Raw genomic sequence first — 27,824 nt, forward strand, 5'->3', positions numbered from 1 at the left:
TGTGTCTGAAGACAGTCACGGTGTACTTGTATATAATAAATAAATAAATAAATAAATAAATAAATAAATCTTTAAAAAATAGAGTATTTCTTCCAGGTGATGGATTTCCAATTTATGGAATTGAACTAACTTACTGATGGTGGAAGTGACACAGAGAGTTAAAGTACAGAAGGAATAATCCAGAATGTCCACCAACAGTTGCTGTCACACCAGGACTTTTAAAATCTCAGCTGCTAGAGAAGCAATGTAGTCTTTGGTCATTCTGAAGCTTAGGTCTTCTAGTCATTATACGCTGACCATGACACAAAAAGAGTCATCTATATCAAAATAGAGAAAGTAACTAGATTCACACCACACTATCACATTACTACTGTATTTGAGGTTCTCAGTTAATATCTAAGAACCTGGAAGAGGCCTGGGTCTTGCTACACATACTCATAATTTATGTCCCCATTGTCAGCTGAGAGTCTTCATACAGCCTGCTCTGTAATTTTGTAGAAGATTAATAGTGTTCTAGTGAGCACAATGTGATTAGGAAGTCGGGGGATCCCAGGAGCCTCTCTGACTTCTAGCACTCCATGCACTGTCAGATGCAGCCAGAAGACAAGGGGCTGTCGGTTCCAGGACTCTCCACATCCCTGCTGGGGTGCCATGCCCAGCCTGGAGAGTGAGGGTCGGTCCTGCTGTCCCCAGTCCCTCATGCCCAGAGCCTATCCACTGGCTGGCTGGGCTTGGCTTTCCTGTGCCTGGCCCTCCTTTGCCCATCCCTGCCCTGCCTTGCCCTGCCCTGTTGACTCTCACTACTTAGGCCAAAGAATTTGAGATTTGGGCTCCCTGGCCCTGCACTCAGAGCCTCTGGGAAGCAAGGAGACCCAAAGGGACAGACCCCAGGCCTGGCCCTGGACTCCTGCATCTCCCCCTACCCAGAGGTGTATTCCACAGTTCTCCACTCCAAGTTTAGTTTCAGGGACCCCAGCAGGTGGCGTTCTTTGCTGAGCCTCACATGTGAGCCTGGGATAGTGGTGGGATGTAAAGTGCTGGAAGTCTTTCAGAAAATTCAGGCTTTTCTCAAACTCTCTGACCATCCAGTGCCCTCCCTGGTTCACCCACCCTGTGGAAGGTGGGAATCCACTTTTCGATGTCCTGTGTGACTTTCCCTGCATAGTGAGCTCTCCTGCAGGAGATGCTTTCACATGCTTCTTTAAAAGCACCTGTTCCTCAGACTTAGATCAGCTGTGAAAACAGGCTTCTTCAAGTCAGTGTGCGAGCTCCCCCTCCCAGCTCAGAGCTGCAACACCATAGGATCCTCCAGCCCCAGTGCTGGGTGAGTCCCCCAAAGGACTTAGAGCAAAGTGCCCCTTCTGAGAAGTGACTTAGAACAGAAAGTCCAGAAGTGACAGTCAACCCCCAAGTGCTTCTTCCAGGAGAAAGCAACCAGCTGTCCCTTTGAAACAGTGTAGGCTCCCACATGACCCAGTTCTGTGATTGGAGAAGATTTTCTGGTACTTTGTTGCCCAGTCACAGTGGGGATACATTCTTGATCCATGCTCATTCCTACAAGAAAAGGTCCTCCTCCCCACCCAGGCCTTGAGGTGAACCCAGGTACTTAAAGATCAACGGACCAGAGAGAACAGAATGCAGTCCAGGGGAGAGGAGAGGCCAGAATGATCTTAAAGCAGAGAAAAGCCCCATATCGGCCATCTAACAACTTTAGGGTTTGTGCATATTGTGTACTTCAGAACCTTAAGGTCACATTTTCTGATAACACTTTTAGGAGAAGCAGAAGTCTACTGTGGGTGGGATTGTCCCAGGCAGGTAGGGGATCTGACTCTGCAGGCCTGGCCACCCTCTGTGTTCTCCTGAAAATAATTGTTGGTCAGCTGTCAATCTGAAGTGAGAATTTTTTTTAAATTTATTTAATACTTAATAATAATTCTTTGGTTTCCGGGCAAACATCCCCTCCCCCCTCCCCTTCCTTATGGGTGTTCCCCTCCCAACCCTCCCCCCATTGCCACCCTCCCCCCAACAGTCTAGTTCACTGGGGGTTCAGTCTTAGCAGGACCCAGGGCTTCCCCTTCCACTGGTGCTCTTACTAGGATATTCATTGCTACCTATGAGGTCAGAGTCCAGGGTCAGTCCATGTATAGTCTTTAGGTAGTGGCTTAGTCCCTGGAAGCTCTGGTTGCTTGGCGTTGTTGTACATATGGGGTCTCGAGCCCCTTCAAGCTCTTCCAGTTCTTTCTCTGATTCCTTCAACGGGGGTCCTATTCTCAGTTCAGTGGTTTGCTGCTGGCATTCGCCTCTGTATTTGTTGTATTCTGGCTGTGTCTCTCAGGAGCGATCTACATCCGGCTCCTGTCAGTCTGCACTTCTTTGCTTCATCCATCTTGTCTAATTGGGTGGCTGTATATGTATGGGCTACATGTGGGGCAGGCTCTGAATGGGTGTTCCTTCAGTCTCTGTTTTAATCTTTGCCTCTCTCTTCCCTGCCAAGGGTATTCTTGTTCCCCTTTTAGAGAAGGAGTGAAGCATTCACATTTTGATCATCCGTCTTGAGTTTCATTTGTTCTAGGCATCTAGGGTAATTCAAGCATTTGGGCTAATAGCCACTTATCAGTGAGTGCATACCATGTATGTCTTTCTGTGATTGGGTTACCTCACTCAGGATGATATTTTCCAGTTCCAGTGAGAATTGTTTTTTGTCAACTCAAACGGATGATATTTCAAGTCTCACACACTATGTGACTTTACACACAGGGGACTTGAACTTACTTCTAGAGAAGTGACTATGGGCCGTCAGAGGGAAACCATTCTTGACTTTAGCATTCTGTCTGTATAACAGTCTACAGGGACTGGCTTCCTGGACAGACATGTTCAAGCAGACTCACATTGTTATGGGGAAAACCTGAGGCAAGAAATGTCCTGGGGACAGTGATTTCAGATTGTGCCTTTAGCCGGGAATCTCTGTTGTCATTAAGGCCTGCTAAATCATGTAACTAGTTCAGGGCATCTCTGCTCTAACAACTGTTCCGGGTTCTCCTGAGAAGAAGGCCTTACTTTAAAAGTATTTCACAGAGCAATGTTTCTCAACCTGTGGGTCGAGACCCCTTCCCAGGCCCTTATTTTATGATACTTTGCCTATCAGATATGTTGCATATTATGACTTACAAGAACAGCAATATTAGTTACAAAGTCGCAATGAAATAATTTTGTGATGGGGGTCACCACAGCATGAAGATCTGTATTAAAGGGTTACATCATTAGGAGGGATTTGAACCACTGCCATAGAAGCTGACAGATGGGAACAGACTCCTCATGTGAGTAGAGACCCACAGCAAGTGATACTGTGTCCTACCCTAGAACCCAGAGGCAGAATCTATCCCAGGAGTCTGTGGGTCACCTTGTCTTAAATTCTCCCAGGGTCAAGAATAGCATTGATCATCTCAGCAGAGTCAGCTTGCACAGCCACATCAGGCCCATGGCTTCCCTTTACAGAGAAGGATGTGGGTCTGAGTGACAGTCAGTGAGACTGAGGGGACCCTGACACTCATTTGCTTTGAGCTGTGGTTTCTTCACCTGTAAAATGGGGGTGTTTCTGCTGAATTGGGTTGTTGTGGAGATTAACAGAACATACAACCTGCTCAGTGTCTGCCTGGCATGGACCCTGCTGGTTAAATGGAAGTTGTCGGAGGTGATGCATTTAAAAGAAGAATCTCTAGCCCCATAGTGTTAGATCCCGGGTTGTGGGGAGCGGGTGTGGCGGCAATCCCAAGATGGCGCCCGGGACTGCTGCCAAGTCTTATGACTAGCACCTGACTTCCTCATACATCCAAAAGTAAGCCACGCCCATCGTGAGAGCTGCGCAGGCGCACCATGACACAAGATCAGGCCATTTGGCGTGGACCTATGAACTGAGACTATGTAGACTGGACTGATGGGGCGTGGTTACTGGTTTTTTAGTAGGGAGTGTCCTTGGGGGTAGGAGACTGCTGCTTGCATGCAGAAAGAAAGGTTCCTGAATAAACTGCTTTGAGAAGAACTTCGTGGTGTCTCTCCTATCTGCAGGACGGAGACGGAGACGACACCGGTGCCATACAGGTATTGTAAGCATTTTGTGACTCTATGACCACCACAGATTAAAACCGAAGGCTCTTGTTTTAAATTAAAAAAAAGAATCAAGTATAAATTACTAATATGAAAAAATCATAGTCAGAATTGAGGTAATTCCTGTGAAGACATTTAGTTTTTCATTATTTTCTCCTTGAGGACTTCTCAAGTGTCTTTCCAAAATGTGATGGCCACACAAATGGTTCCCAGCGGGTGTGATCTCTCTGTCCATGGGCCTTCCCAAAAGCTGCAGAGCCAATGTGTTGTTTTACAACACAAAATTCCAGACATTAAGTTTACCAATGAAGTCTCAGGAATCAGATGCTGAAGTCAAGTAAAGCTCCCAACTATCCTTCCTAATTCACTGACCTCTCAGAAGAAAAGCATTCTTGTTCCCTCTGCACACTTTCTTAAAAATCCTTCAATTCAAAGACTTTCCATTGCATTAGTCATCTTCATTTCCTTTCAAGATATGACTTGATCTTCTCTGGACCTAAGTGCACGTTTTACCTTTGCAATGAAGGTGTGTAGTAGGTGAGTCATATGGTAATAAAGTCCATGTTTGCAGTAAACAAACAACTTTTTCTTTAAATGTCTGTGCCATGGCAATGCTATACCACACACTAGTTTTTCACTAAATAATACATTCATAGAGATCACCGTGTGATCTAATATTTTGTAACATAACTTAGTAATGTTCTCTCTATTATAGAAATCAAGTTCTCACATGTGTATTCTGGTCTTTTTCTGTCATATCTGAGTACATCATCATGGGAATCCCAAGGAACATCAAACCTGGGCTTTTGAAACTGTTGCATGTGGCCAACTGGGAATCAAAACCACCCAGGAGACTACTGATACTTGACACACATCAATTCCCCTCCCTATTTTCATATAGTTTATGGGAAGAGGTCACCATTGCTGACCATGTCTCATTATCCAACGTGCTACTAAATAGAACAGTTGGGGTAAAGGAGGTCACCCACAAAGCATAAACACCCATCTCAGATAAACATGTATGGTTCATTGAATCTAAACATCAATGAATTTCAGGACACAATTAAATGTCGAAACCTAAGGATAATAGATAGTGAAGAGAATTAAGATTTCTAGTTCATAGGTCCAGTAAACACCTTCAACAAATCATAGCAGAAAACTTCCATAAGGTAAAGAAAGAAAAGACCATAAAGGTACAACAAGCTTACAGAACATCAAATTAATTATACCAGAAAGAATTCCTCCATTCACACAATAATTAAAACACTAAATGCACAGATCAAAGAAAGAACATTTAAAGGGGTAAGGTATTGAAGAGCTAAATTTCAAAAATTCAGTCACAAACAAAGTGCTGACATGCCTGAGAGAATTTGAGATAGGGTTCACCGACCCGACTATCAGCCCCCAAGGACACTGGCCATCTGGAGCCACCCCCTCCCCTTCCTTCACTCCCTGAGGATGAGTCATCCCCCTGCTAAGTGAGATGAGTCACCCTACCCACATTGCTGAGATGCTAGATTACACGTATTCTTTGCTGATGTAACTCCGCACTAAAAGTAACTGTGCACCATTTGAATCAGCCAATCATGTGTAACCTCGAGAAATCCCCTGGCTTTCCCTATATAAACCCCTGCCTTTAGAGGCTCGAGGTCGGCTCCGTGAGATACGTGTCGGCCCGAGATCTTGTTAATAAAGCTACCTCTTGTTGTTACATCAAGATCGGCTATGCGTGTTTCCTGGGGCAAGCCATAAGGAGACTGGAGCAAGAGTCTCCCCAAATTTGGGGTTCTTTCAGTATAAACATCCAGTAACAAAAAAAATTCAGACGTATCTGAATTACACCAGACTTCTCAACAGAGACTCTAAAGGTCAGAAAATCTTGGGCAGATGTAATGCAGACCCAGGCTCCTATATCCAGCATAATCCTCAATCACCATAAATGGAGAAACCAAGATATTTCTTGTCAAAACAAATTTAATGAATAATTTTTTTTTTCCGGAGCTGAGGACCGAGCCCAGGGCCTTGAGCTTGCCAGGTAAGCATTCTACCACTGAGCTAAATCCCCAACCCTACAAAACCAAATATAAACAATACTTTTCTCTAAGAAAGCACAAAAGAGGATAATAGGAGGAAAACTCCAAGACAATAAACTAAACTATACCCAAGAAGAACCAAGAAATTAATCATCTCTCAATAATTTCAAAAAAGAGAAGCACACAAACATAATTTCACCTACAACCAGAAAAAGAAGAGAATGTAGCAATCATTGGCTTTAATATCTGACCAGATCCTCTTTCCCTAATCCCCAAGCTTCTAGGGGCCAAACTGCCAGCCAAAGTGTATGCAAGGATGCTCTATGGTTCAAGGTGAGGCCTATTGCCCCACCAAATGCAGATCCTAGAGGTGTGAGGTGGGGATGGATATGTGTGGGTGCAGGAGCACTGTCACATAGGCAAAGCTGAGCAGAAATGGAATGTAAGGTTTGATGAAGGGAGTGTGGAAAGTAGGACAATATTTGAAATGTAAATAAATAAAATAACTAATTAATAAAAAATAGCCAAAAATAAAATAACAAGTAAAAAGGTAAATGAAAATTAAACCAAACCAAACAAACAAACAAACAAAAAAAAACTCCTGTAGTGGATTGGCCTAATGCTGCTTGTATTTTAATGCTAATTTGTAGAACTCAAGACTGGTTAACCCCAAAGAAGCTGACCCTGCTCCCAGTTAACTGTGATTATAAAGAAGCCAACAGCCAACAGCTGCACAGCAGAGAGATGGGGGAGGTGAGCTTTGAGGGCTTTGCTAGAGAGGATCATGAGGAGGGAAGGAGGAGGAAGAAGCTGCCATAGTATAAAGGAAGAACATGTGTGATGGAGAGGAAGAGGACAGCAGCCATGGTTAAGGGAGAGGAGAGCCTGGTCCTGAGGGCTGTCCAAGGGGAACAAAAACAGTCAAGATGCTACACAGTCAGTAAGAGCAGCTCTCAGGCGAGCAGAGATCAGCAGAGACCCCAGACCAACAAGCTACTCAAGCATAACTCTATCCAAACTCCCTCTCAATATCCCGGGTCCTCCATGGGCCTGGCCTCAGCGTGTGTCCTGCGTCAGCACATGTGTCTGTCTCAGCTGACATCACTCTGCCCATCAGCCCGAGCCCAAGGAAACAGCGAGAAACCACACAGCCCACCAGAAGGGTTTTTGCTGTGGTTCTATGAAGTCCCAACAAATGCAGCTCAACTACAGAATGCAAGGCAGACCAATGCATGTGTGTCCTTAGTGCAGAACCCTTCATCACGTGTCCTTTCACATGCGTGCTTTAGCAGAACATCCTTTTACCTGCATCTGCCTCAGTGAAACATTCCTTCACACATCTGCCTTAGCCTTTCACCTGTGTCCACTTCAGGGAACCACTACTTCAGGTGTAGAATTTCTCTAGATTAGCAAACCGCATTCAGAACATTCAGAACAAAACAAGGTGTGTGGTCAGCATGTCCTTGAGCCAAGTCCCTTCTCCTCCTAAGTGACAGCAGGCGTGTTACAGCAACAATATGAAATGGCTGGCAGGCCTGGAACAAAATGGCAAAGCTATTCTGGGGGATGTCACACCGTACCAGCCAGCAGCTCAACTGAATTTTTAAGTTTTGATGGTACAAGTGAATATACTTGACCTTCAAACGCTGAGAGAGCCCATTATAATATGAACTATATGAACTAGGCCAAGACCGCCTCTAGGGCAAAGGCCCTCAGCCTGTGGGTCGTGACCCACACGGGGTCTCCTATTAGATAGTTAACACTACAATAAAGATTCATTACAGTAGCAAATTTACAGTTGTGAAATAGCGACAAAATAATTTTGTAGTTGGGGTCACCACAGCATGAGGAACTGTTCTAAAGGGTTGAGGCCATAGGAAGGTTGAGAAACACTGCTCTAGGAAATTATGTTTTCTTTCTCTTTCATATTTTTCAGACAGAATCTCAAACTGTAGCTGAGATTGGCTTGGCTTGGAACACGTGTGTAGTTCATGCTGGCATCAGACTTATGGCAATTCTCCTGCTTCAGCCTCCTACTCAGGAGCCTACCAGGGTGAGATCACAACCACGGGTAATGTGATTGCTGTTCTTGGTTGTCAACTTGAGTGTACCTGGAATTAACTAATGCCAAATGGCTTGACGCCCTGTGAGGGGGATCTCTCTCTCTCTCTCTCTCTCTCTCTCTCTCTCTCTCTCTCTCTCTCTCTCTCTCTCTCCTTCCTTCTTTCTGTTTTCCTCTCTTTAACCCCCTCCTCTTGGTCCTCCTCCTCTTCTTTGTTTTTTTTGAGACAGGGTTTCCCTGTGTAGCTCTGGCTGTCCTGGAATTCATTTTGTAGACCAGGCTGGCCTTGAACTCAGTGATCCACCTGCCTCTGCCTCCTGGATGCTGAGGCTAAAGGCATTAGCACCATTGGATTTTTTTTTCTTAATTAAATTTTCTGAAGCAAGAAGACCTACTTGTAATCCAAATCTTGGAGATCAGAAGATAAATCTTCAATTCAGATCTTTTGAGATGGAAAGGCCCACCTCTAATCTGGACCACACCTTCTTTTTTCTTTTTATTTTTTTCATCTTTATTAACTTGAGTATTTCTTATTTACATTTCGATTCTTATTCCCCTTCCCGATTTCCAGGCCAACATCCCTCAACCCTTTCCCCTCCCCTTCTATTTGGGTGTTCCCCTCCCCATCCTTCCCCCATTAGCGACCTCCCCCCAACAATCATGTTCACTGGGGGTTCAGTCTTGGCAGGACCAAGGGTTTCCCCTTCTGCTGGTGCTCTTACTAGGCTATTCATTGCTATGTATGCAGTTGGAGTCCAGGGTCAGTCCATGTATAGTCTTTGGGTAGTGGCTTTGGTTGGAATTGTTGTTCATATGGGGTCTTAACCCCCTTCAAGCTCTTCCAGTCCTTTCTCTGATTACTTCAACGGGGGCCCCGTTCTCAGTTCAGTGGTTTAATGATGGCATTCAGCTACGTATTTGCCATATTCTGGCTGTGTCTCTCAGGAGAGATCTACATCCAGTTCCTGTTGGCTTGCACTTCTTTGCTTCATCCATCTTATCTAATATCTGTATAGGTATGGGCCACATGTGGGGCAGGCTCTGAATGGGTGTTCCTTCTGCCTCTGTTCTAAACTTTGCCTCCCTATTCCCGGCCAAGGGTATTCTTATTCCCCTTTTAAAGAAGGAGTGAAGCATCTGCATTTTGGTCATCCTTCTTGATTTTCATGTGTTCTGTGCATCTAGGGTAATTCGAGCATTTGGGCTAATATCCACTTATCAATGAGTGCATACCATGTGTGTTTTTCTGTGATTGGGTTACCTCACTCAGGATGATATTTTCCAGTTCCATCCATTTACCTATGAATTTCATAAAGTCATTGTTTTTGATAGCTGAATAATATTCCATTGTGTAGATGTACCACATTTTCTGTATCCATTCCTCTGTTGAAGGGTATCTGGGTTCTTTCCAGCTTCTGGCTAAATAAGGCTGCTATGAACATAGTGGAGCATGTGTCTTTGTTATATGTTGGGACATCTTTTGGGTATATGCCCAAGAGAGGTATAGCTGGATCCTCAGGTAGTTCAATGTCCAATTTTCTGAGGAATCTCCAGACTTATTTCCAGAATGGTTGTACGAGTCTGCAATCCCACCAACAATGGAGGAGTGTTCCTCTTTTTCTACATCCTGGCCAGCATTTGCTGTCACATGAGTTTTTGATCTTAGCCATTCTGACTGGTGTGAGGTGAAATCTAAGGGTTGTTTTGATTTGCATTTCCCTTGTGACTAATGATGTTGAGCATTTCTTTCGGTGTTTCTCAGCCATTCGGCATTCCTCAGCTGTGAATTCTTTGTTTAGCTCTGAGCCCCATTTTTTAAATAGTGTTATTTGTCTCCCTGAGGTCTAACTTCTTGAGTTCTTTGTATATTTTGGATATAAGCCCTCTATCTGTTGTAGGATTGGTAAAGATCTTTACCCAATCCGTTGGTTGTTGTTTGGACCACACCTTCTGCTGGCAGCTCATATCAAGGACATGGAAGAAGGAAGTTTGCTTTATTAATTTGCCTACTTCTTCAGGATTCCTGCATGTACTGAAGAGCAGCTGAAATATCCAGCCTTATGGGGTCCAGGAGTTGCCCCATAAACCACACAAACTCTGACCTCACTTAGAGAGGGATGGTTTTTTGAATGCCCACCCTAAGACTGATCATCAGAGACGTAGCTGAGAATTTGTCAGGCTACGACCCTGGACATTTTTCTATGTCAGTTTATAAAGCCTAAATCTGTGAGCTCATAGGCAGGTGCTGGAAGGGCTGTCTGGTTGTCAGCCCTGACTCAAGCCATTTTAGACAACAAAGGTTCATACTGACTTTTTATCTGTTTAAAGATTTATTTATTTATATATAAGTACACTGTAGCTGTCTGCAGACACACCAGAAGAGGGCATCAGGTCTCATTACAGATGGTTGTGAGCCACCATGTGGTTGCTGGGATTTGAACTCAGGACCTCTGGAAGAGAAGTCAGTGCTCTTAACCATGGAGTCATGTCTGCAGCCCTCATATGGACCTTTAATTTTATTGGTCCTACATGAAGCTTATAATTATGAAATTTAAGATTAAGAATATTAATAAAAAATAATGCTTATGCCAATATTACTCTGGGACTGGTATGCCAACTCCATTCAGGCTGTGTAAGGTCATCTCTTTTCCTTTTTAATTTTATAATTTGTCATTTCAGGGTATGGTGAACTCTTTCAACAAACGCTTGTCCTTGTGGATGGTATTCTATACCAGTAATATGTACAATATGATATCATTGACAAAATGGTTTTTATTTTTGCTCTGATTGGTATTTTATTTCTCCTTTACAAATTCCACATAATAGAAAAAGGCTTTTTGATAACATTGTTAACTTTGCTGGAAATGATCATATAATCATTTGAAACAGCACAAATGTGCACATACAGGACTGAGGTTTCTGCAGCCTGTAAACACCTCTGTGGGTTTAACAAGGAAAAAAAGCAATTAACTGACAATTCAACTGTAACTCTTAGAAAAACACCGGTTTCCTTACCAAGCACGAGTGTCCTGTACAGGGACCTATCATCCCAGATGGCAATGAGTTCAAGCCTAGGGCAGCCAGGAGCAGCTCCCCACACCAGCTCAGAAGACCCTCCCCACCTAGCACTTCTTCCAAGTGCTCCTTAACCTCATCACAGGTGACAGCAGTCGCCCCAAGAGAGGACAGAGCAGCAGACACAGTGGTGGTGGTTCCCGAGTGTTGTGTGCGGCATTTCATATCCAGCGTCTCAGGAACGTGTCCATGCAAGCATGTGTACCATTCTTTAGACTGCTCCCCTCATTTCTTGAGTGAGGGGACCAGGCCTTCCTAATTCACTTTAGGTGCCTGGAATAACAAAGTATTTCACCAGAAGGGGTGTAAGCAGTGCTATCTGATAAGAATACGAAGAAGGAAAAAGCAGATATCTTAAAGAAAACGTGTATTCTACTCACACTAAAATATCAGACCAATGCACAATATACTGCAAAACTGTAACACAATACGGCCAAACACAATGTTCAAATATTGAACTGTTCAAGCATGTGAAGATCATCTTCTGAAAGACAAACTGGGTTCTTATTTTGTAGCTACCTTTGTGTAACTTCAACTGCTGTCCCTCAACAAGGTCTGACACAGTCTTGGTACTTGTTAGGAAGTTAGATGAGACAATTTAAGCTCAACAGTCAACTCCCGGGATCTCCCAGCGCTCATTTTCAGCATTCGTCCGAGGACTGGGCATCATCTTCATCCCTCACTTCTCGGTATCTCCCTGAAGACTCCCCTTCTGGATTGTAGCTCTGCATTGTAATATTCAGTCTCTCAGCTAGTTTCTGTGCTGCGAGCTTTGCCCGCATCTTCTCATAATTCTGCTTCTGCTCTTTCTGCAGAGCCAGCGACTCTTCTATGGAGAGCAGCTGTGCAGGCAGGGGGTGGAGCAGAAGAAGGCGAGCTGCTGTGACATCATCAAGATGCTGCCTAGCCCTGCGTCTCTGCTCTTCTGAGGAAGCAGGAGACTGAGCCCTCTGACAATGACTTGTTGAGTCACTCTGTTGTGTGGGTAACACATTTGTCTTAAACTTATGAGGAGGGGGCACTGGGTTTCTAGCTCGCATTTCTAGCACTGTCATGTAATGAGGCTTCTTAGGAGTCTCACTCTGCAGTTCTGGAAAGTTCTCAGTGCTGGTGTTTTCTTCTGAGGGTTCAGTCTGGTCTGCAGTTGTGATCTTTTGCAATTTAGTGATAAACAGACTGTCGACGCTGCTGGAAACCTCTTCCGCTTGACTTGAATGCTGGGGGAGTTGTTCATTAACTTCAGATGGGGGAGCCTGGGCTGTGATGCGGACAGATGGGCTGGTACTCACTGTGCAGCCAGTCTCCAAAGTCTCTTCATTGCCTTTGTGAGTGAGCTGTTTGGTCCCTGTGTTTCTGAGGTTGTTTTAGATGATTCAATGTCTACTGACGAACATTCAGGAACTAATGATGAAGTATCAAGCATCAGGTCAGAATTCTGGGCCTTGTCTATGTCGGTGTCAACTCTTGTGGTTGCTTTATTCCTTAGCTTACAGTCAACACTAACAGGATGAAGTAGTTCAGTTCTCCCTCTGACCTCTTCACTTTCTGAAATGGCAGCTCTCAGTTTGGCAGTGGTGTCTGAGATCTTTTTACCTTTGTCGGGCAATTTGCAAATGAATATTTCTTTGCGCAAAAGTCTCTCCTGGCCCCTCAACCTCTCCCACAGCTCCGCCAAACTCTGCTGCCCCACGTCCTCAGGAACTGGGGGCTCGAAGCCTCTGGGCAGGGAGCACATTGTGCATGGGCTGAGGCTGGCCCCGCAGGCAGGGTTCCCCAGCAAGGCCCATGGAGGTCGCAGGCTCCAGGGCAGCGGCAACTCTGGAGCACGTGCAGGAGTTGCCATTTTCCCGGAAGAGCCGACAAAATTGTTTAAATTTATAAGAAATATATGTTGGTCCATAATCAGTTTTAATTTTAGAAGGCGGTCCCATAACAGCAGAAGTTTCCAATAGATGCTGTATAACATGAGCAGTGCGTACTCCTGGCAATGGTGTAGCCCATACAAATTTTGAAAAATTATCTATGCTTACATGGATATATGAAAGACGACCAAACTCAGAAATATGGGTTCCATCCTTCTGCCACGATGTATTAGGTTGCATTCTTCTGGGATTAATTTCAGATGGAATACATTTTATAAGTGAAGGCTTACAAATACCACAATTAGCAATAATTTGTTTGGCTTCAGAATAGGGAACCTTATATTTAATATGCAAATATCCTGTATTGGCATGATTATGACTGTTTTCTTCTGGGGTAGCAAATGCCACTAATTGATCAACCATATGATTGCCATGTGTTAAAGATCCTGGCAATCTTGGATGTGATCTAATATGTGTAATAAATATTCTAGAGTTTCAGAATAACAATAGTCCTTTAATATGTGAGAATAACATTTAATATAGGCTTAGATGTAGAGACAACAGCAGTTGCAATATTCTGTACTACTCCTACAACATAAGCTGACTCGGCTATAATATTTTTACATCATGAGTAAAATCCGGCAATACATTAATTACTGCTAATACTTCATTTTGTTGTACTGACCCAAAAGAAGATTCTTGTCCCCAAAATTTATCTTTGGTCCAATAAGCCATCTGTCTTAGATCTTTGGTCTTGGAGCCATCTGTAAACACAGTAACGGCAGATGGTAATGGATCAACAGAAATTAGTGTATGTATCACATTTTTTTTTTTTTTGTTTTCTTAAGCAATCCCAGAATTTACTATGGGGAAAATGAAATTCAGTATTTCTAGTGTAAGAAATCATGGCTAATTGAAAAACTTCAGACGTCTGCATTAAATATTCCACTTTATTTTTGCTTAATGAGAAAACAAAATCAGCACAATCATATCCCCACAGTGTAACAGGTCTTTGTATGCCTTGCTGAATAATTAAAGAAATTTGTTCCTCATATGTTGTTAATGTTTTGTTAAAGTTAAATTTAATATATATCCATTCTAAAGGCAACTCATCTTGAGCTAAAGTGCCTATAGGATATTCAAGAGTATTTCAATGTATAATTTAATAACTCTATCTGGATCAATACGTGCCAAAAATGCATCTTTCCATTTTCAGAGAAGATATACTTACATGCCTTCATATAAGCATTAATATCCCCAGTCTCCTTTATAGGTAATTATGCTCTCCTATACTCTTCATTAGCATTTTCAAAAGCAAGCATTTGCAGCAGTTGTCCTCCAGCTTCCTCTCCTACCATCGTTCTTTCCAATGTTAATTTTAATATACATAAAAACTTAATATATGGTTCATAGAAAGTTACTGCCTTTTTCAACCAACCACTATCATCCTTTATAATAAGTTGGTTGGGCCACACCTTGAACCGATGATAGACATTGTCCCAGGATAGACATTCTTTATCAGCAGGTCTCAGGGTAGAACTGGATATGTGACCCTGTGCTATAGCACTGTCCAGAGTGGTAAATGCAGCTTCTGAAGAGGAATGCAGGCCTGGCCTCTAGACCTCCACCTTCCAGGCCTGTCTGGAGAGCCTGATGCCCTGGCAAAAGAGATTCCTTCTCTCCAGAGGAGCACTGCAGTCAAATGACATCTCAGTGATGAAAACTATCAGTCCCCAAAGGCATGCCACTGAGCAGAGATAGCCTCAGTCATGCACCTCTGCCCATCCCCAGTCCCTCGTTTCAATAACTCAACCCTTTCATGAACTAGATGGCAATACTTGAGGCAGGATGATCAGTAGTTTACTGGCCAATCTGGGCTCTATGAGACGCTCTCCCTGAAATCAGAGCCAGCAGGAAATTCAGTATGAAAGCTCTTTGTAGACAAGCTCAACAACCCGGTTCAGAGCCTGGGACCCCATGCGGTAGGATAAAGTGACTCCCATGCTTTCTGCTCTACCTTCAACACTCATGCTTTGGAATGCACACCCCTACAATGAGATCAATACACATGGAATAAAAATTAAACATAAAAATTAATGAAGACAATGCAGACAATGTTTTAAAGGATCCTGGGAGTCCTCACTCTGCACTTCCCTTTCCTTTGCCTTGGGAACATCACCTGCACCAGAGGCTGAGACTTCCTGCAAGAGAGAGAGGAGAGATGCACTGTTCATTCCGCTGGAGCTGTGCAAAGACCAGAGCCACCTGTCTTTTCCTGATAGTGGGAGCTGGGCCCAAGTGTGGGCTGCTCCTACTAGAGGAACCACAAGAAGAGGACCACCTTCCTCAAACCTTCCTGGAAGTCAGAGTACGGGCTATGGACTTCCCTCAATCCTCAGAGGACTCTCTTTCAGCGATGGCTCAGAGCCTCTTAGGACAGAGAGGGACCAGAGCTTCTCCCCAAAGCAAGATCCCTGTCTTATCTGACAGGTATGTGGGCTTAGGGATGGGACAGAGGATGTGACAAGGTTACATGTAGCACAGGGGCTAGGTTAATAAAGAAGTCAAAGAGGAAAGAAACCTGGAAGATTCCTCATCTGTTCTTTTTTGCTCTATTCGTAGGGATGAGGTGGCAGTGTGGGGTAGAGGACTAGGACACAGCACAGCCTTCTCTGCTCATGGTTAGCTTTCTAGGCTGCCTGGTCACTGTGACCAGCATCTTTTCAACTGTGCCACTCTACTACCAAGGCTGACACAACTGGTGGACCATGTAGCAATAGGACTGTACTGACTTAGCGACATTTGGAATCACACAATGATCATGTGTCACAGATGGGTTTCTTTTTTTAGAAAAGGATTAAAACAAAAACTATTTATTTTGTCCATATGAGTGAGTACACTGTCCCTGTTTTCAGACACAACAGTAGAGGGTAGTAGATGAGATTAGAAATGGTTATAAGACACAGTGTGGTTGCTGGGGATTGAACTCAGATCCTCTGGAAGAGCAGTCAGTGGTCTTAACCACTGAGCCATCCCTCCAGCCCCAGTATATTGTATTTTCAATATTGTTTGTTTTATTTCTTTTCTCACCTATGTCTGTATGGTGTTTCTGTGAGTACAGGTACTGATGTGCCTGTGTAAAGGTCAGGGACAACCTGAGCACAGGTCCTCACCTTCTACCTCTCGTCCATGGCTGTGTATGCTAGGCTAGCCCTTCCCCTAATCCTAGAGACTGTCCACTTTAGGCTCCTATCTCCCTGTGGGAAGGGCTGGATGACAGACTCTACTGCATCCAGGTTCATGTGGCTTCTAGGGACCTAAACTGTTGTTGGGTTTGTTCAGATGAAAATAAACACCATTTCACAGCCCTGGCTGGGCAAGGCAGCGCACGGGTCTTTGCTGCTCTTGCAGAAGACTTGAGTTCAGTCTCCAGCACCAGGGTCAGGTGGCTCACAACCACCTGAGACTCCAGGTCCAGGGACTTCCAAGCTCTTCTGGATCAACCTACATGGCAAAAGCAGGGCTGGGAGCTGGAGGCTTCTGGTGTTGGCTTCTCCCTGCAGTAGGGGGCAAATCATGGGCATGTGAGGTAACATGGAACCCTGTAATTCTATAAAGTGCAGAAGCTCCTGATGTCCCTCATGGTGCCCCAGAGCCTGCTCACCACACATGGAGGCTTCAGTAACATGGCCTTGTCCTGACCTGTGTGCACTCTGCATCCTCACTCTCTACCTCCTGCTTTTCTGGGTTGGAAGTCTCAGGTGTAGGAGGCGCCTACCGTAGGCCTCTTCTGTCAGCATTTCAGCATTTTACATTTTATGTAGTTTGTGGTGTTCCTGTGCCATGATATGCACATGGAGAGCAGAGGACACAATGTGGACTCAGTTCTCTGCTTTCATCCATGATCAAACTGAGGCCATGAGGCTGGGTGGCAGAGCCTTTACCTGCTGATCTGTACCCACTTGACCTTCACCAGGCATCCTTTGCTGTACACAGATATATCAGCCTGTGACCCTCATCCTCCAGACTCTTATGAAGCAAACCCCATAGGTGTGGAGCTCTCATGTTAGCCAGGGCTAAAGGGGAAGGCAGCAAGCCCTTCAGGAACTCTAGAAAAATGTCTATACTGGGACTAAACTCGTGCTGCCATGTAGGGCTACATTTTTCCTTTAAAACAGAAGGATGTGTGGTGGTGGTGGCACAGGCCTTTGATCCTAACACTTGGGAGGCAGAGGCAGACAGATCTCTGTGAATTCTAGGCCAGCTCCCTCTACAGAGCTAGTTCCAGGTCAGCTACACAAAAAACCCCTGTTTCCAAGAGTAAAACAAAGAAAGAGAAAGAAGGAAAGAAAGAAAGAAAGAAAGAAAGAAAGAAAGAAAGAAAGAAAGAAAGAAAGAATGAATTTATATTTTGTATACAATGAGATGCCTGCCTGTCTATGCCTGAACCATCATGGTAACTATGACTCTTGTCACATCTTCATTAATTCAAATACTGAAGGCTAAATGGGTAAATCTTAATGACAATACAATGAGGGGGTGTGCTGAAGAGAATGTTGGTTTAGTGGCTAAGAGCAGAAGACCAGGGTTCAGTTCCCAGTGCCCACATGGTGGCTCCTATTAGGCTGTAATTGCAGCTCTAGGGAATCAGTCTGGACTTCACGGGCACCACACATACCACATTGTGCACAAGCATTTATTAGGTGAAACACTCAGGCCCATAAAAGTAAGTAAATAAAATATATGCTTAACAGACACTGTGATTCAGGAAGTTCTTAGAGACTTTGGTTATCATTTCTCTCTCCTGGAGACCTGTCTTCCTCATGGCTCAGCCTCCCTGGCTTCTAGGACATTCCCTAGCTCTGTGGAGCATGAAGTACTCAACACCATAAGCCAAGCATTGCAAAGCCATCTGCACCTTCACTGCTACACCTTCTCCATGGCTGTGTCTAAAGGGAGAGACTTGGAATCCCACAGATGCAAGGCCAAACCTGTTGGGCTATGTGAGCCCAGCCACCCAATAGTCAGATCTATTCCTGCCCTTGGCTATGGCATGAGGCTCTTAAGACAAATTAATCTGAAGGATCTCAACAGCTATGCTGTTAGACCTCTCATTGCTCTGCCCGACCTCCAAGCTCCATTTTACTGGCTCAAATTCACACCCGAACTCCTCTCCTGCCTCAGCCACCATCAGCTCTTCTACTCCTCTCCACCTGTGCTCTGAATAATCCACACTAAAGTGGACGTTAACCTCTTGTGGACCTCCAGACGTATGCTTGTGATTAATCTTCATTGGCTGTTTTGTATGGGTAGGCGGGTTCTTCTAGTCTCATGCAGAACACTGCTCACACATTTTGGATCTTACAACACCCTCTTGATTGAGAATCCTGACTAATGACTGACTGAGCCTTCCATGCCTGAAGTCACCCTCTGTCTCCCAGTCCAAGATGAGAATCCCCACCCTAACCCCATGGTGTCCAGTTTCATCTCAGAAGCTAGACTCTGCACTGCCCTTTACCTTTTGGTTCTCTGCCTCTAATTCTGTTAAATAGTTCCTCTCTTCTTTAAAACAAATTCATTTTGTTGTTTATTTTTTGAGACAGGGTTTCTCTGTTTGGCCCTGGCTATTCTGACAGGCTCTCTGTAGATCAGACTTGTCAGGAAGCCAGATATCTGCCTGCCTCAGCCTCTTAAGCACTGGGATTACTGGATTGTGCCAGCATGTTTAATTAAAAATTAATTAGTGGCAGTGCATGTTGGCACATGACTTTAATTCCATCCGTTGGGAGGTAGAGGCATTGTGAGTTCCAGGACAGCCAGGGCTATAAATTAACACCTTGTCTCAAAGAAAACAAGCCAAAAATGAAACAAAAATGTTGCAATATGGTCTTAGGTATGTAGCTGAGTCTGTTCTTGAACTCTGAATCCTCCCACTTTCACTCAGGTGCTAATCAGCAGGCTTCTGTCTTGACTTTCACTGCGCACTCAGGGCTGCCAGGACTGTTACCTCTCCCAGTGTAACTCCTGACTCTCTCATCAGCATCATCACAAAACTCCTGCTAAGAATTAAGGAAACCTGAATTCTAAGGAACAGTCGGAGCTCCAGTATTTCCAAAGCTCACTCTAATACAGATGGATCCTATGCTGCAGTAAAATGGTCACAGCTGGAGGTCTTAATTCCAGGACTTGGGACAGAGGGGTCGGAGGATCCTGAATTCAAGGTTATTTTTATGTTACATTGTTGCTCAAAGCGAGTTGGGCTGCTACAAGATACCCTGTCTCAAAACTATACCAAACACACCTAAAATGAAACAGAGGAGTTTGAGTGGGTACAGATGGGAAAGCTCGGCACTTTATGGCTAAGCCACCTGCTGCCAGCACCAAAGTCTATGCACAGCCCCAATTCTGAGCTGTGTCTGGGACCCCACTTAGGAGCACGCACCAAAGTAGCTCAGATTCAGGGCTTTTGGTCTAAGAGGAATTCAGGCAGTCACTCTTTGGATGCCAGTTCTCCAGCTCAACTGCCTGTCAGCCCAGGATCTGGTCTTAGTCATGGCTTGGCATCCCTAAATTCCTCCCAGCTGTGCTCTGAACTCACCCTGTGCCCCGTTCTGATGAATCTGCCATTCTCCATGGGAGTAGCCTCAAGAAGTCCCTCACATCTGAAGCACCACTCTGAGTGCAGTAAATACTGCAGGGGAGGGGCGTGGCCAGCAGAGCACCCACCCCTTTCAGCTGTAGAACATTTAGCTCTAGAGTGAGCACTGCTGTGCATTGTGGAACTTAAGCATATCCCAGGCTTGGCCTGGGAAGAGCCGTTGACACCCACACTTTCTGGGGTGACATTGTCTCCTGAGGATAGAGTCAGGTCAGGAGCAGCAACTGATGTTCACGAGAGACAAACTTTCTTCACCACTTGCCCATGCTGGCCCTAGGATCTGGGCTTTTTGGGTGACATGAGTGCTGAGCCCCCCCAGGTAGATGGGTTTTCAGGGGTAGGTGGTTATTGTCACCAAAGGTATCCACAAGGATAAGTCATACTGTACTAATTCCCATATTAGATCCCTTCTCACGGGTCACAGAGGTCGTGCTGGGTCCTAAATGTGGACCCAGGTTCCTGCGCACTTTTGAGGAGACTGGTCAGGGCGCAGGCTTCAGGACATTTTGTTTGAATTATTTTGGGGGATTTTATTTTTACTGTTGGGGACAAACCTAGGGCTGCCATGTGCTGGGAAAAGGCTTTGCCACAGCTGTAGATCATCCCTAATTATAAACTCCTAAATTCTCCCAATCCTGGAACTTTCTAGGTCCCTCACATGATGCAACCTTTGGGGGATTCCTCACATAGAATCATGGGGTGGAATGCATCCCAAAGAGAGACAGTGGGAAATGTTCCCCTGTGTCTGCCTGTGGCTGTGGTAATGAGAGTGCTGACCAGTGGATGGCAGGGCCCAGGTGAAACCCTTTTGTTTTCTACTTGAGTGGAATCTTCACCATGCCTTTTTTTTTTTTTCTTGAAACACAGGTTGCCCTGGAACTTACAGTCTTCCATCACCCTGACTCAGTTTCCAATGACCGGGATCACTGGCTTAAATTACTATGCCCATCTTTCTTTTTTTGTATTTATAAATCTTCTAAAAGCCAGAAGGATCTAGAATTTAAAATTTTGCGGTCCAAAGCATTTCCAACAGGGGATTCTTGACCTAGGAGTATCCAGACCAGTTTTTTTTTTTTTTTTTTGGTTCTTTTTTTTTTTTTTCGGAGCTGGGGACCAAACCCAGGGCCTTGCGCTTCCTAGGCAAGTGCTCTACCACTGAGCTAAATCCCCAACCTCCCCAACCCCTCCAGACCAGTTTTTATTGTGTGGGTACTTCATTCCCATAACAGCTTATGTTTGACAAAGAGTTCCAAGGTGTGATGTCACTGGGCATCAGGCGGTGTCCCAAATAGCAGCACTGACTCAGGTTGTAATTTAGGCTGGAGAAACTTACTAGGACCCTGGTAATCCTAGCACCCTGGGGCCTCACATGTCCTTAGTCTGATCTAGTGATGAATCAACTGCTCTTGAGGGTGGATTGGAATTCTAGTCACTGTGAGGCAGGAGCATTAGGACCCTACGGCCACTCTGGGCTCCATAGGAAGACCCTGTTTCAATAGTAAAAGGAGTCACCTGCGAGTTCTTACTGTCTTCCCTGAGGCCTTCCTGCTGGAGTTAGAATAGCTGTCTCACCAAGTTGAAGTAGAGGGCAGAGTGTTGGTGCCTTCTATAATGAGGACTAGTGACAGATAGTCTATGGAAATTCTAGAAAGATCTACAAGTATTTATGTCATGTGCATGGGAATTGCTGGCTTCCCTGTGTCCTTTGCCTTTTTATTTGCAGTCCATGGGGCACCTGGGAATGTCCCAAATCCAGGCTGCAGACAGGGCTTGTCCCATGATTCTCACTTGCACCCAGTGCCTGCCTGATTGTCATAAGTCTGACAGAGCCACTGTATGCTCTCCTGACACCTGCAGAGAGCAGTATATGGGACCCTACCATCCCCACACTGCCCATCAGTGTCTACAATGTCCCTATATGGCACTGAGATGGTCTAAGCTGCTTCCCGCCTATATGCTGCATCAGAATCTGACCATTCCTAATTTCCTCCTCTCACACCCACACTAGAAGCCCTGTACCCACACTAGCCCCAGCTGGCCTGTTGCCCACTGACATCTCATGGACTCTGCCCCAGTCCCCTGCCCTGCCCTGCCCTGCGCCGCCCTGCCCCGCCCCAATGCCCTGCCCTGCCCCAATGCCCTGCCCTACCCTGCCCTGCCCTGCCCTGCCCTGCCCTGCCCAGCCCTGCCCTCACTCAGCTGACAATGTGGACATCTCAAGACAGTCACTGGACAATGGCTGACACACTTGTCTGAAGACTGGAAATGTTTCTCGATCTTGGAGAGGAAAGAAGGACCCTCCAACTACACTGTCCTCTAAGGAAGTTTATTCAGGTGAGGGATGACAGGGACTGTTTTGTCTCACGTCACACATGTCAGTAGAAAATATCCTAGGTATTGGATGCCGCTGTTAGCATTAACAGAACAAAGCCCATAGTGTTGGGAAGATTAATAAATTATGAGTAGGATTAGAAAACCCCAAGCCTCTTCCAGGTCCTAAGAGGGCAAAAAATACCACCAAACACAGCATTACTGTGGTAGGTTGGTTAAATCTAGTTACTAGATTCTAGTGTGATAACTATGACTTTTTGTGTCATGCTCAGCTTATAATGACTAGAGGACCTAAGCTTGAGAGTCACCAATGCCTCTCCCTTGCGTCTCCAGCTGCTGAGCATTGAAAAGCACTAATGAGACAGCATCTGTTTGCAGACATACTGGATAAGTCTTCTGCACTTTATCTCTCTGAGTCACCTCCACTCTCAGTAAGTCAGTTTAATTCCATAAATTGTAAATGAGTCACGTGGAAAATATACTTTCTCAATACGATCACAGATTTCCATGTAAAAGGTGAAACATGAACTATCCCACCTAAGTTCTGGGCTTGCACAGACCTGCTCTGCAAAAGAAACATGTGGTCACAGCTGCAGTCTGCATTCACTATGGATGCTCTTGAGGACCTCCCTAAACTGCATAGATTAAGATAATTATCTTGCTTTCTATCAAAAGAATTCATTATGCCAAGTTGGCCTGTAGAAGGAGGCTAGTCTCTTCTGCATTTTATCAGATGTGCATAATCTATATGATCATCGATAGTAAGTGAAAGATCTGTTTGGAATTGAAACTGAGTGATGCTGGAGGATGATGCTGAATGCACAATGAGCAGTGGAGGCACCAGAGCCCGGTGTGGATGCCTAGCAGGCTACCACATTGAGCAGGCACCCCTCAACCACCTGTACATACAAATCTCCTGAGATCTCTCTCCTTAATGGGAGAAGATGGCGTCCATCTAGTATAGCACATTCCCTGGAAGGACAAAAGCTACCTACAGGAGCTGTGGTGATGGCTCACAGGTTAGAGCATCTGCTGCTCTCTCAGAAGAACCACATGGACCCTAACAATCATCTACAATGGGGAATGCTATTCCCTCTTTTGGATCATGAGGGAAATGCACTGAGGAGTGGCCCAGACATACATTTGAAAAAAAAAGATCCATTGAGTTACATGATAAGAATAAATATAATCAGCAACAATAAAAAACACAGCATATGAATGATCAAATGAAACAGCACCTATAAAAACCTATTTCCCAAAATGACGTTGATGGTTATTATCTTTGTGGTTTAATACTAATGCAGTATTGTAAGAAAAACCGAGGCACATGGTTCTCGATTAGGATTATTCTATATTCCTTTGTGAAAGTTGTCATTTTTTCTGCAGCTCTACAGGCATGAGTGTGTGTTACTCAATATCTGGGCAAACAGTCAATAAGGAATGGGTGTTGTAGACTGATATAGATTAGGATGAGCAGAACACATGACAGCATGGATACAGTATGTCAGTGATTACATCATAAAGTGTGTGTCCATAAAAAAAGTCACATTATCCACACAAAAGACACTATCACCCCATGTACAGCTTGGTGGCTTTAAATTCCCTATTTACTCATGCTGCCTGGACCATGCAAAGATCCATATCCAGCTGTCAGTTCTAAGTCTACAGGAGGGGAAAGGACCCTTGAATAAGATGGTCTTAAGAGTCAAGAGTTACAAATCAATTTTTATTCATAAGGAATACAATTTACAAAAAACAGGCATAAAATGAACAACTAAAATGGTATAAAAAATGAAAAACAGTAACAAGAATATATAACTATGATATAACAAAAAGAAAACTTCAATGAAAATCATAACCAAAAATATTTCTTAACAGCATTTTCTTAATGAACATTTAGAAACACAGTTGTAGTGCTGTTTCTCCTCTAGGGAGATGTCAAGGCAGTCCCCTCATTTGTCTCTCAAATGGTGTTGTCGGTATGAGAGAGGAGAAAGACCTCAATGAGACAGGCTGGCATTCGGATACATAAATTTAGGGTCTCTATACAATGAGGAAATTAACTGAGAAGAAGAATATTCTCCCCAAAAAAGTCTTTGACTGTTGAGGATTGTCGTCAGCAGGGAACTCCTGACAGAGAAACTCACTCATCAGGGGGCTGTCTTCTTGGGATCTGTCCTATTCCATGTCTCCTGCAGTTCCTGAGACCTGGGAGGAGAAGGCAGCTATTAAGACACTGATTTGGTGGGGACACGCATACCAGGTGTCAAGTTGCTGCCTTTTGTCCCTTCAGCTGCATTGGACAGACAGCACTGATCTTTTCACTGAAATCATTGCTGATATCTCTGCAGCCTGGGGAAAGTCACCAACAACCCTCACAGTACTGTGGGAGAACAAGCTGCTCCTCAAACTTCTACCAGTGATAACCAAGAACGGGGAAAGGAGAAGAGACCTAACTGGGTTGCAGGAAGAAAGTAGAAGGCCACATGATACTGAGATCAAAGCCAATGACCAGGACTCATTTGCCATTTGCACTTGGTTCTTATCCCTACAAGGTGCTTCCAACCATCACATGACCCCTGTATGACCTTTGTCACACGACCAAGAACTCGTTCAAAACTATTCATAGCATCCAATCTGTAATAGGGAGATGCAGTCATGTGATATGTTATTCCTCTGTCACCATTTCTGGACTGCAGTTACAAAAAGGGCAGAGAAGTGTACTTGCCCATAATTCAGTTTCTGAAAAGTGGTTAACATCCCAGAATACTTGTGCATAGACAGAGCAATGAATAACTCTATCACATGAGGTGGGTGACTGACTGGGTGTGGGGAGATTAGAAAGGTGATAGGGGAAGCAAAGATGTATCCAATAGGCAAATGGTATCAGACATTGTTAATCTGACTCAGCTGCTTGTTCCTACCACATTTTGCTGGGTCTGGAGGTTGCTGGTCTTCTCCTGTTCGTCTTCAGCATTCGGGTTCAACTCAAACAAATATCGCTGTAACTCCTTGCTCTCCTGCTTCAATGTGACCAACTTCTTCTTCATACATGCCTGGTCCATCAGGAGCCGGCTGTGCAGGTTGCTGGAAACACACTCTGCATAGTAAGATCCGAAACCTCTTCCTCCCATTCCAACTGCCAAATCCCACAAAGTCCACCAGGACCCAGATACCCATAAAGACTTCATAGAGTACATCTCCATACATGTAAGGCTGCTGCACAAACAGCAAATGGCCAATCCAGGGAAGAATAAATTGTTTCTGTGACCCAAGCACCAATAAGAGTCCATGTCTCTCCAAAAGAACAAGGGATCTACAACTACCCATGAGAGCCCAATGCATCGGGGCAACATCAATTAGTAGGCGGCAAATAACCACAAGAGGACAGTAGAACCAAGGGAGGTCATGCAAACCATGTGGTCCACACATTGAGCTTTGTTAAACCTGGTATGACCCCAGAGCCGCACGTTGGCCTAATAACACTCTGATGCCTGAATCAGTGTAGTTCTATCCAGAGCCTTCTAAAGATGCATAGACACTGTGGTGATAACTGACAGTCTCTTATGGAACTGAAACTGAGTCCAAAAGACCCACGGCACAGTGATATTTAAACAGCAGAAGAGATGGACCCAGAGCTACAGGCTCTCCAGTCCAGAACAAAGAGAGGCGGGAATGGATATTCCACAAGTGATGGGCCCTTCTGACAAGTACTTACCGATAGAAGTTAATCTCCTTCTTGAGCTCCTGAAATTTCTCACGATGTTCAATGTTCTTTGTGTCTAAGTTGTGGAGTAATGACATGACCTCTTTCTCCTTTATCTTCAAGTTTTCATAAAATGGATTTGGCCTGAAGTAGGGGCTGGCCCCAGGAAGATAGAACCCAATGAACATCGAGGTTTAGGATTATAGGAACTCAGGCTGTGTCCTGTACTACCCCAACCCTGGAAGGACACTTTCTGAATTCTACATATTTGGATCTTCTTCAGCTTCAGAAACTTGGAATTGTGTGCCCAGGACAACAAAAACTAAGCACCCAGATAAAGGGTTCCCTGGCTCACATTTTTCAATCAGGAGGGCTGGATCTGCATTCAAACCTGTTATGCTGTCAAGAGCCTAGGCCACAGAGCTTACCCAACCACACACACACACACACACAAACACACACAGACACACACACACACACACACACATCCAGAAACCTCTGATTTCATTTTTCCTGTTTTGACAAATGGAATGCTACAAGCCGAATAACTAATATTCTAGAGGCAGACAGTACACATAATTCTGGAGATGAGACCAGATATTGCCACAAACTTATAATCTGCCCAAGGCATACAAATGTATAGACAAATGTGACTACACAGGCAAAGAACTGTGCTGTTCTGCACACACAGACACACAAACTGGGGCACCCCCACAAGAAAAGAAAAGTAAGGTCTCCAGCTCCGAAAAAAAGAACCAAAAAAAAAAAAAAAAAGAAGAAAAGAAAAGTAAACAGACTCAGAGAATGGGAAAGAGAGACAAATATGGAAAGAGCACAATGAGAATCAGTAGAAATGCATGCACCATTACTGTCTCAGAGTGTAAGACACAGAGACAAGAAGGAGCAGGCCAGAGCCTCAGGCCTTCTACTTAAGCATTGATATGAACACTGTGGGACCTGTCACCTAAGGCTGCTGCCAGGAGATGATAGTGTTCAGTCACCTTCCTAGCAAGTACAAACACTCTCCACAAACTCACAGCACCTAGAACCTTGCAAAACTACCACCTGTCAAGGGCTTTCCAATTGTACACTGGGAACTCATGCTCCAGTGACTTTATCCCTGAGTTCTTCACTCAGATTGCAAGTTCAGATTTTCAACAGGCAGAATCAGAGAGTCCATTTTCAATCTCACTCCTCAGTAAGGGTCAGGTTCTGAATCTCCTCTCTATGGGAGATGAGGTTTAGAACAAGGTCGTTTGTTTGGAGCAATGCATACCTCTTGCTCATGGATCCACCTGTCACATAAAGGAGGCGATCTGTCAGCTCATTTCTCTCCTTGGTAGTTAGCTCCAGTTCTCTATTCAGCCTCTCCTCTTCCTCGTTGGCCTGTACCTTGTTTAGGACATTTTCAGGGGATGACGTCTGTCTGCAGGCCGCTGTAGGTAGAAGACCACAAGTGAACCTGCATGGGGCAAATGCATAGAGCATACACAGACCACAGTGAGGTCCAAACAGGAGAACATGCTTGGAAGCCAGTGTCACTGCAAGGAGTTTGGTCTATGTGTAAGAGGCATCCTAAGTGGATCACAGTTCCCCCACTACTATATAGAGACCAAGAGATGTAAGCAGCCAGGTGTTCCCTATGCCCGCCCACACAGGCTTACAAGTACCAGAGAGATGCCTTCTCCAGGATTATTATCAGGTACGCAGGCTACAACCTCGTTTCAGGACCCTCACCCCTCTGGTTTCAGAAGTCAGATCATCAATTCAGCATCCACAAGGAATTGATTGATCAGGGATACTCAGACATCCTACACTGTTACTCTAGTCCAATAACTTTGCATTAAAAAGTCATGTAGGGGGAGGACATGGTCAACAGATTTATTAATTCCCCCCACTGAAATGACAAATGCCCCAGAAGTGCCAATAGGTTACAGGCTCTTTCTCTACCTGCTCCATATAGTTTGGCTACTGTAGAAAAATATCTGCCACA

At 44.6% G+C, this 27,824-nt stretch overlaps 3 protein-coding genes and 1 pseudogene across 4 annotated transcripts in view; 2 read left to right on the forward strand and 2 right to left on the reverse strand.

Moving 5' to 3' along the window:
• Positions 1–27,824, forward strand: part of LOC147999246 (disks large homolog 5-like) — an 80,176-nt gene that overhangs the window by 34,620 nt on the left and 17,732 nt on the right. The gene's annotated exons all lie outside the window — the stretch shown is intronic.
• On the reverse strand, positions 11,899–13,009 carry LOC134483465 (DNA-directed RNA polymerase II subunit GRINL1A-like; annotated as a pseudogene).
• Positions 12,176–27,824, forward strand: part of LOC147999248 (uncharacterized) — a 59,118-nt gene continuing 43,469 nt past the window's right edge. Inside the window, exons 1-3 of one of the 2 annotated variants that reach the window (XM_087596481.1) lie at positions 12,176–12,237; positions 22,016–22,128; positions 22,459–22,556. The gene's annotated coding sequence lies outside the window, so the exon portion shown is untranslated. The remainder of the gene's footprint in view (positions 12,238–22,015; positions 22,129–22,458; positions 22,557–27,824) is intronic. The other variant, XM_087596480.1, reaches the window with a different exon arrangement.
• The window catches only part of LOC147999249 (disks large homolog 5-like), a 29,670-nt gene continuing 25,675 nt past the window's right edge, over positions 23,830–27,824 (reverse strand). The window contains exons 2-5 of the mRNA XM_087596461.1: positions 27,108–27,267; positions 25,844–25,987; positions 25,050–25,212; positions 23,830–24,333 (exon numbers count right to left, since the gene is read on the reverse strand). Coding sequence (XP_087452587.1) covers positions 24,304–24,333; positions 25,050–25,212; positions 25,844–25,987; positions 27,108–27,267 — 497 coding nt within the window. The 3' untranslated portion in view covers positions 23,830–24,303. The remainder of the gene's footprint in view (positions 24,334–25,049; positions 25,213–25,843; positions 25,988–27,107; positions 27,268–27,824) is intronic.

Source organism: Rattus norvegicus, chromosome 19 (genome assembly GCF_021556685.1).
Source record: "Rattus norvegicus strain SHRSP/BbbUtx chromosome 19, alternate assembly SHRSP_T2T, whole genome shotgun sequence".
In the NCBI taxonomy this organism is placed as follows: Eukaryota; Metazoa; Chordata; class Mammalia; order Rodentia; family Muridae; genus Rattus; species Rattus norvegicus.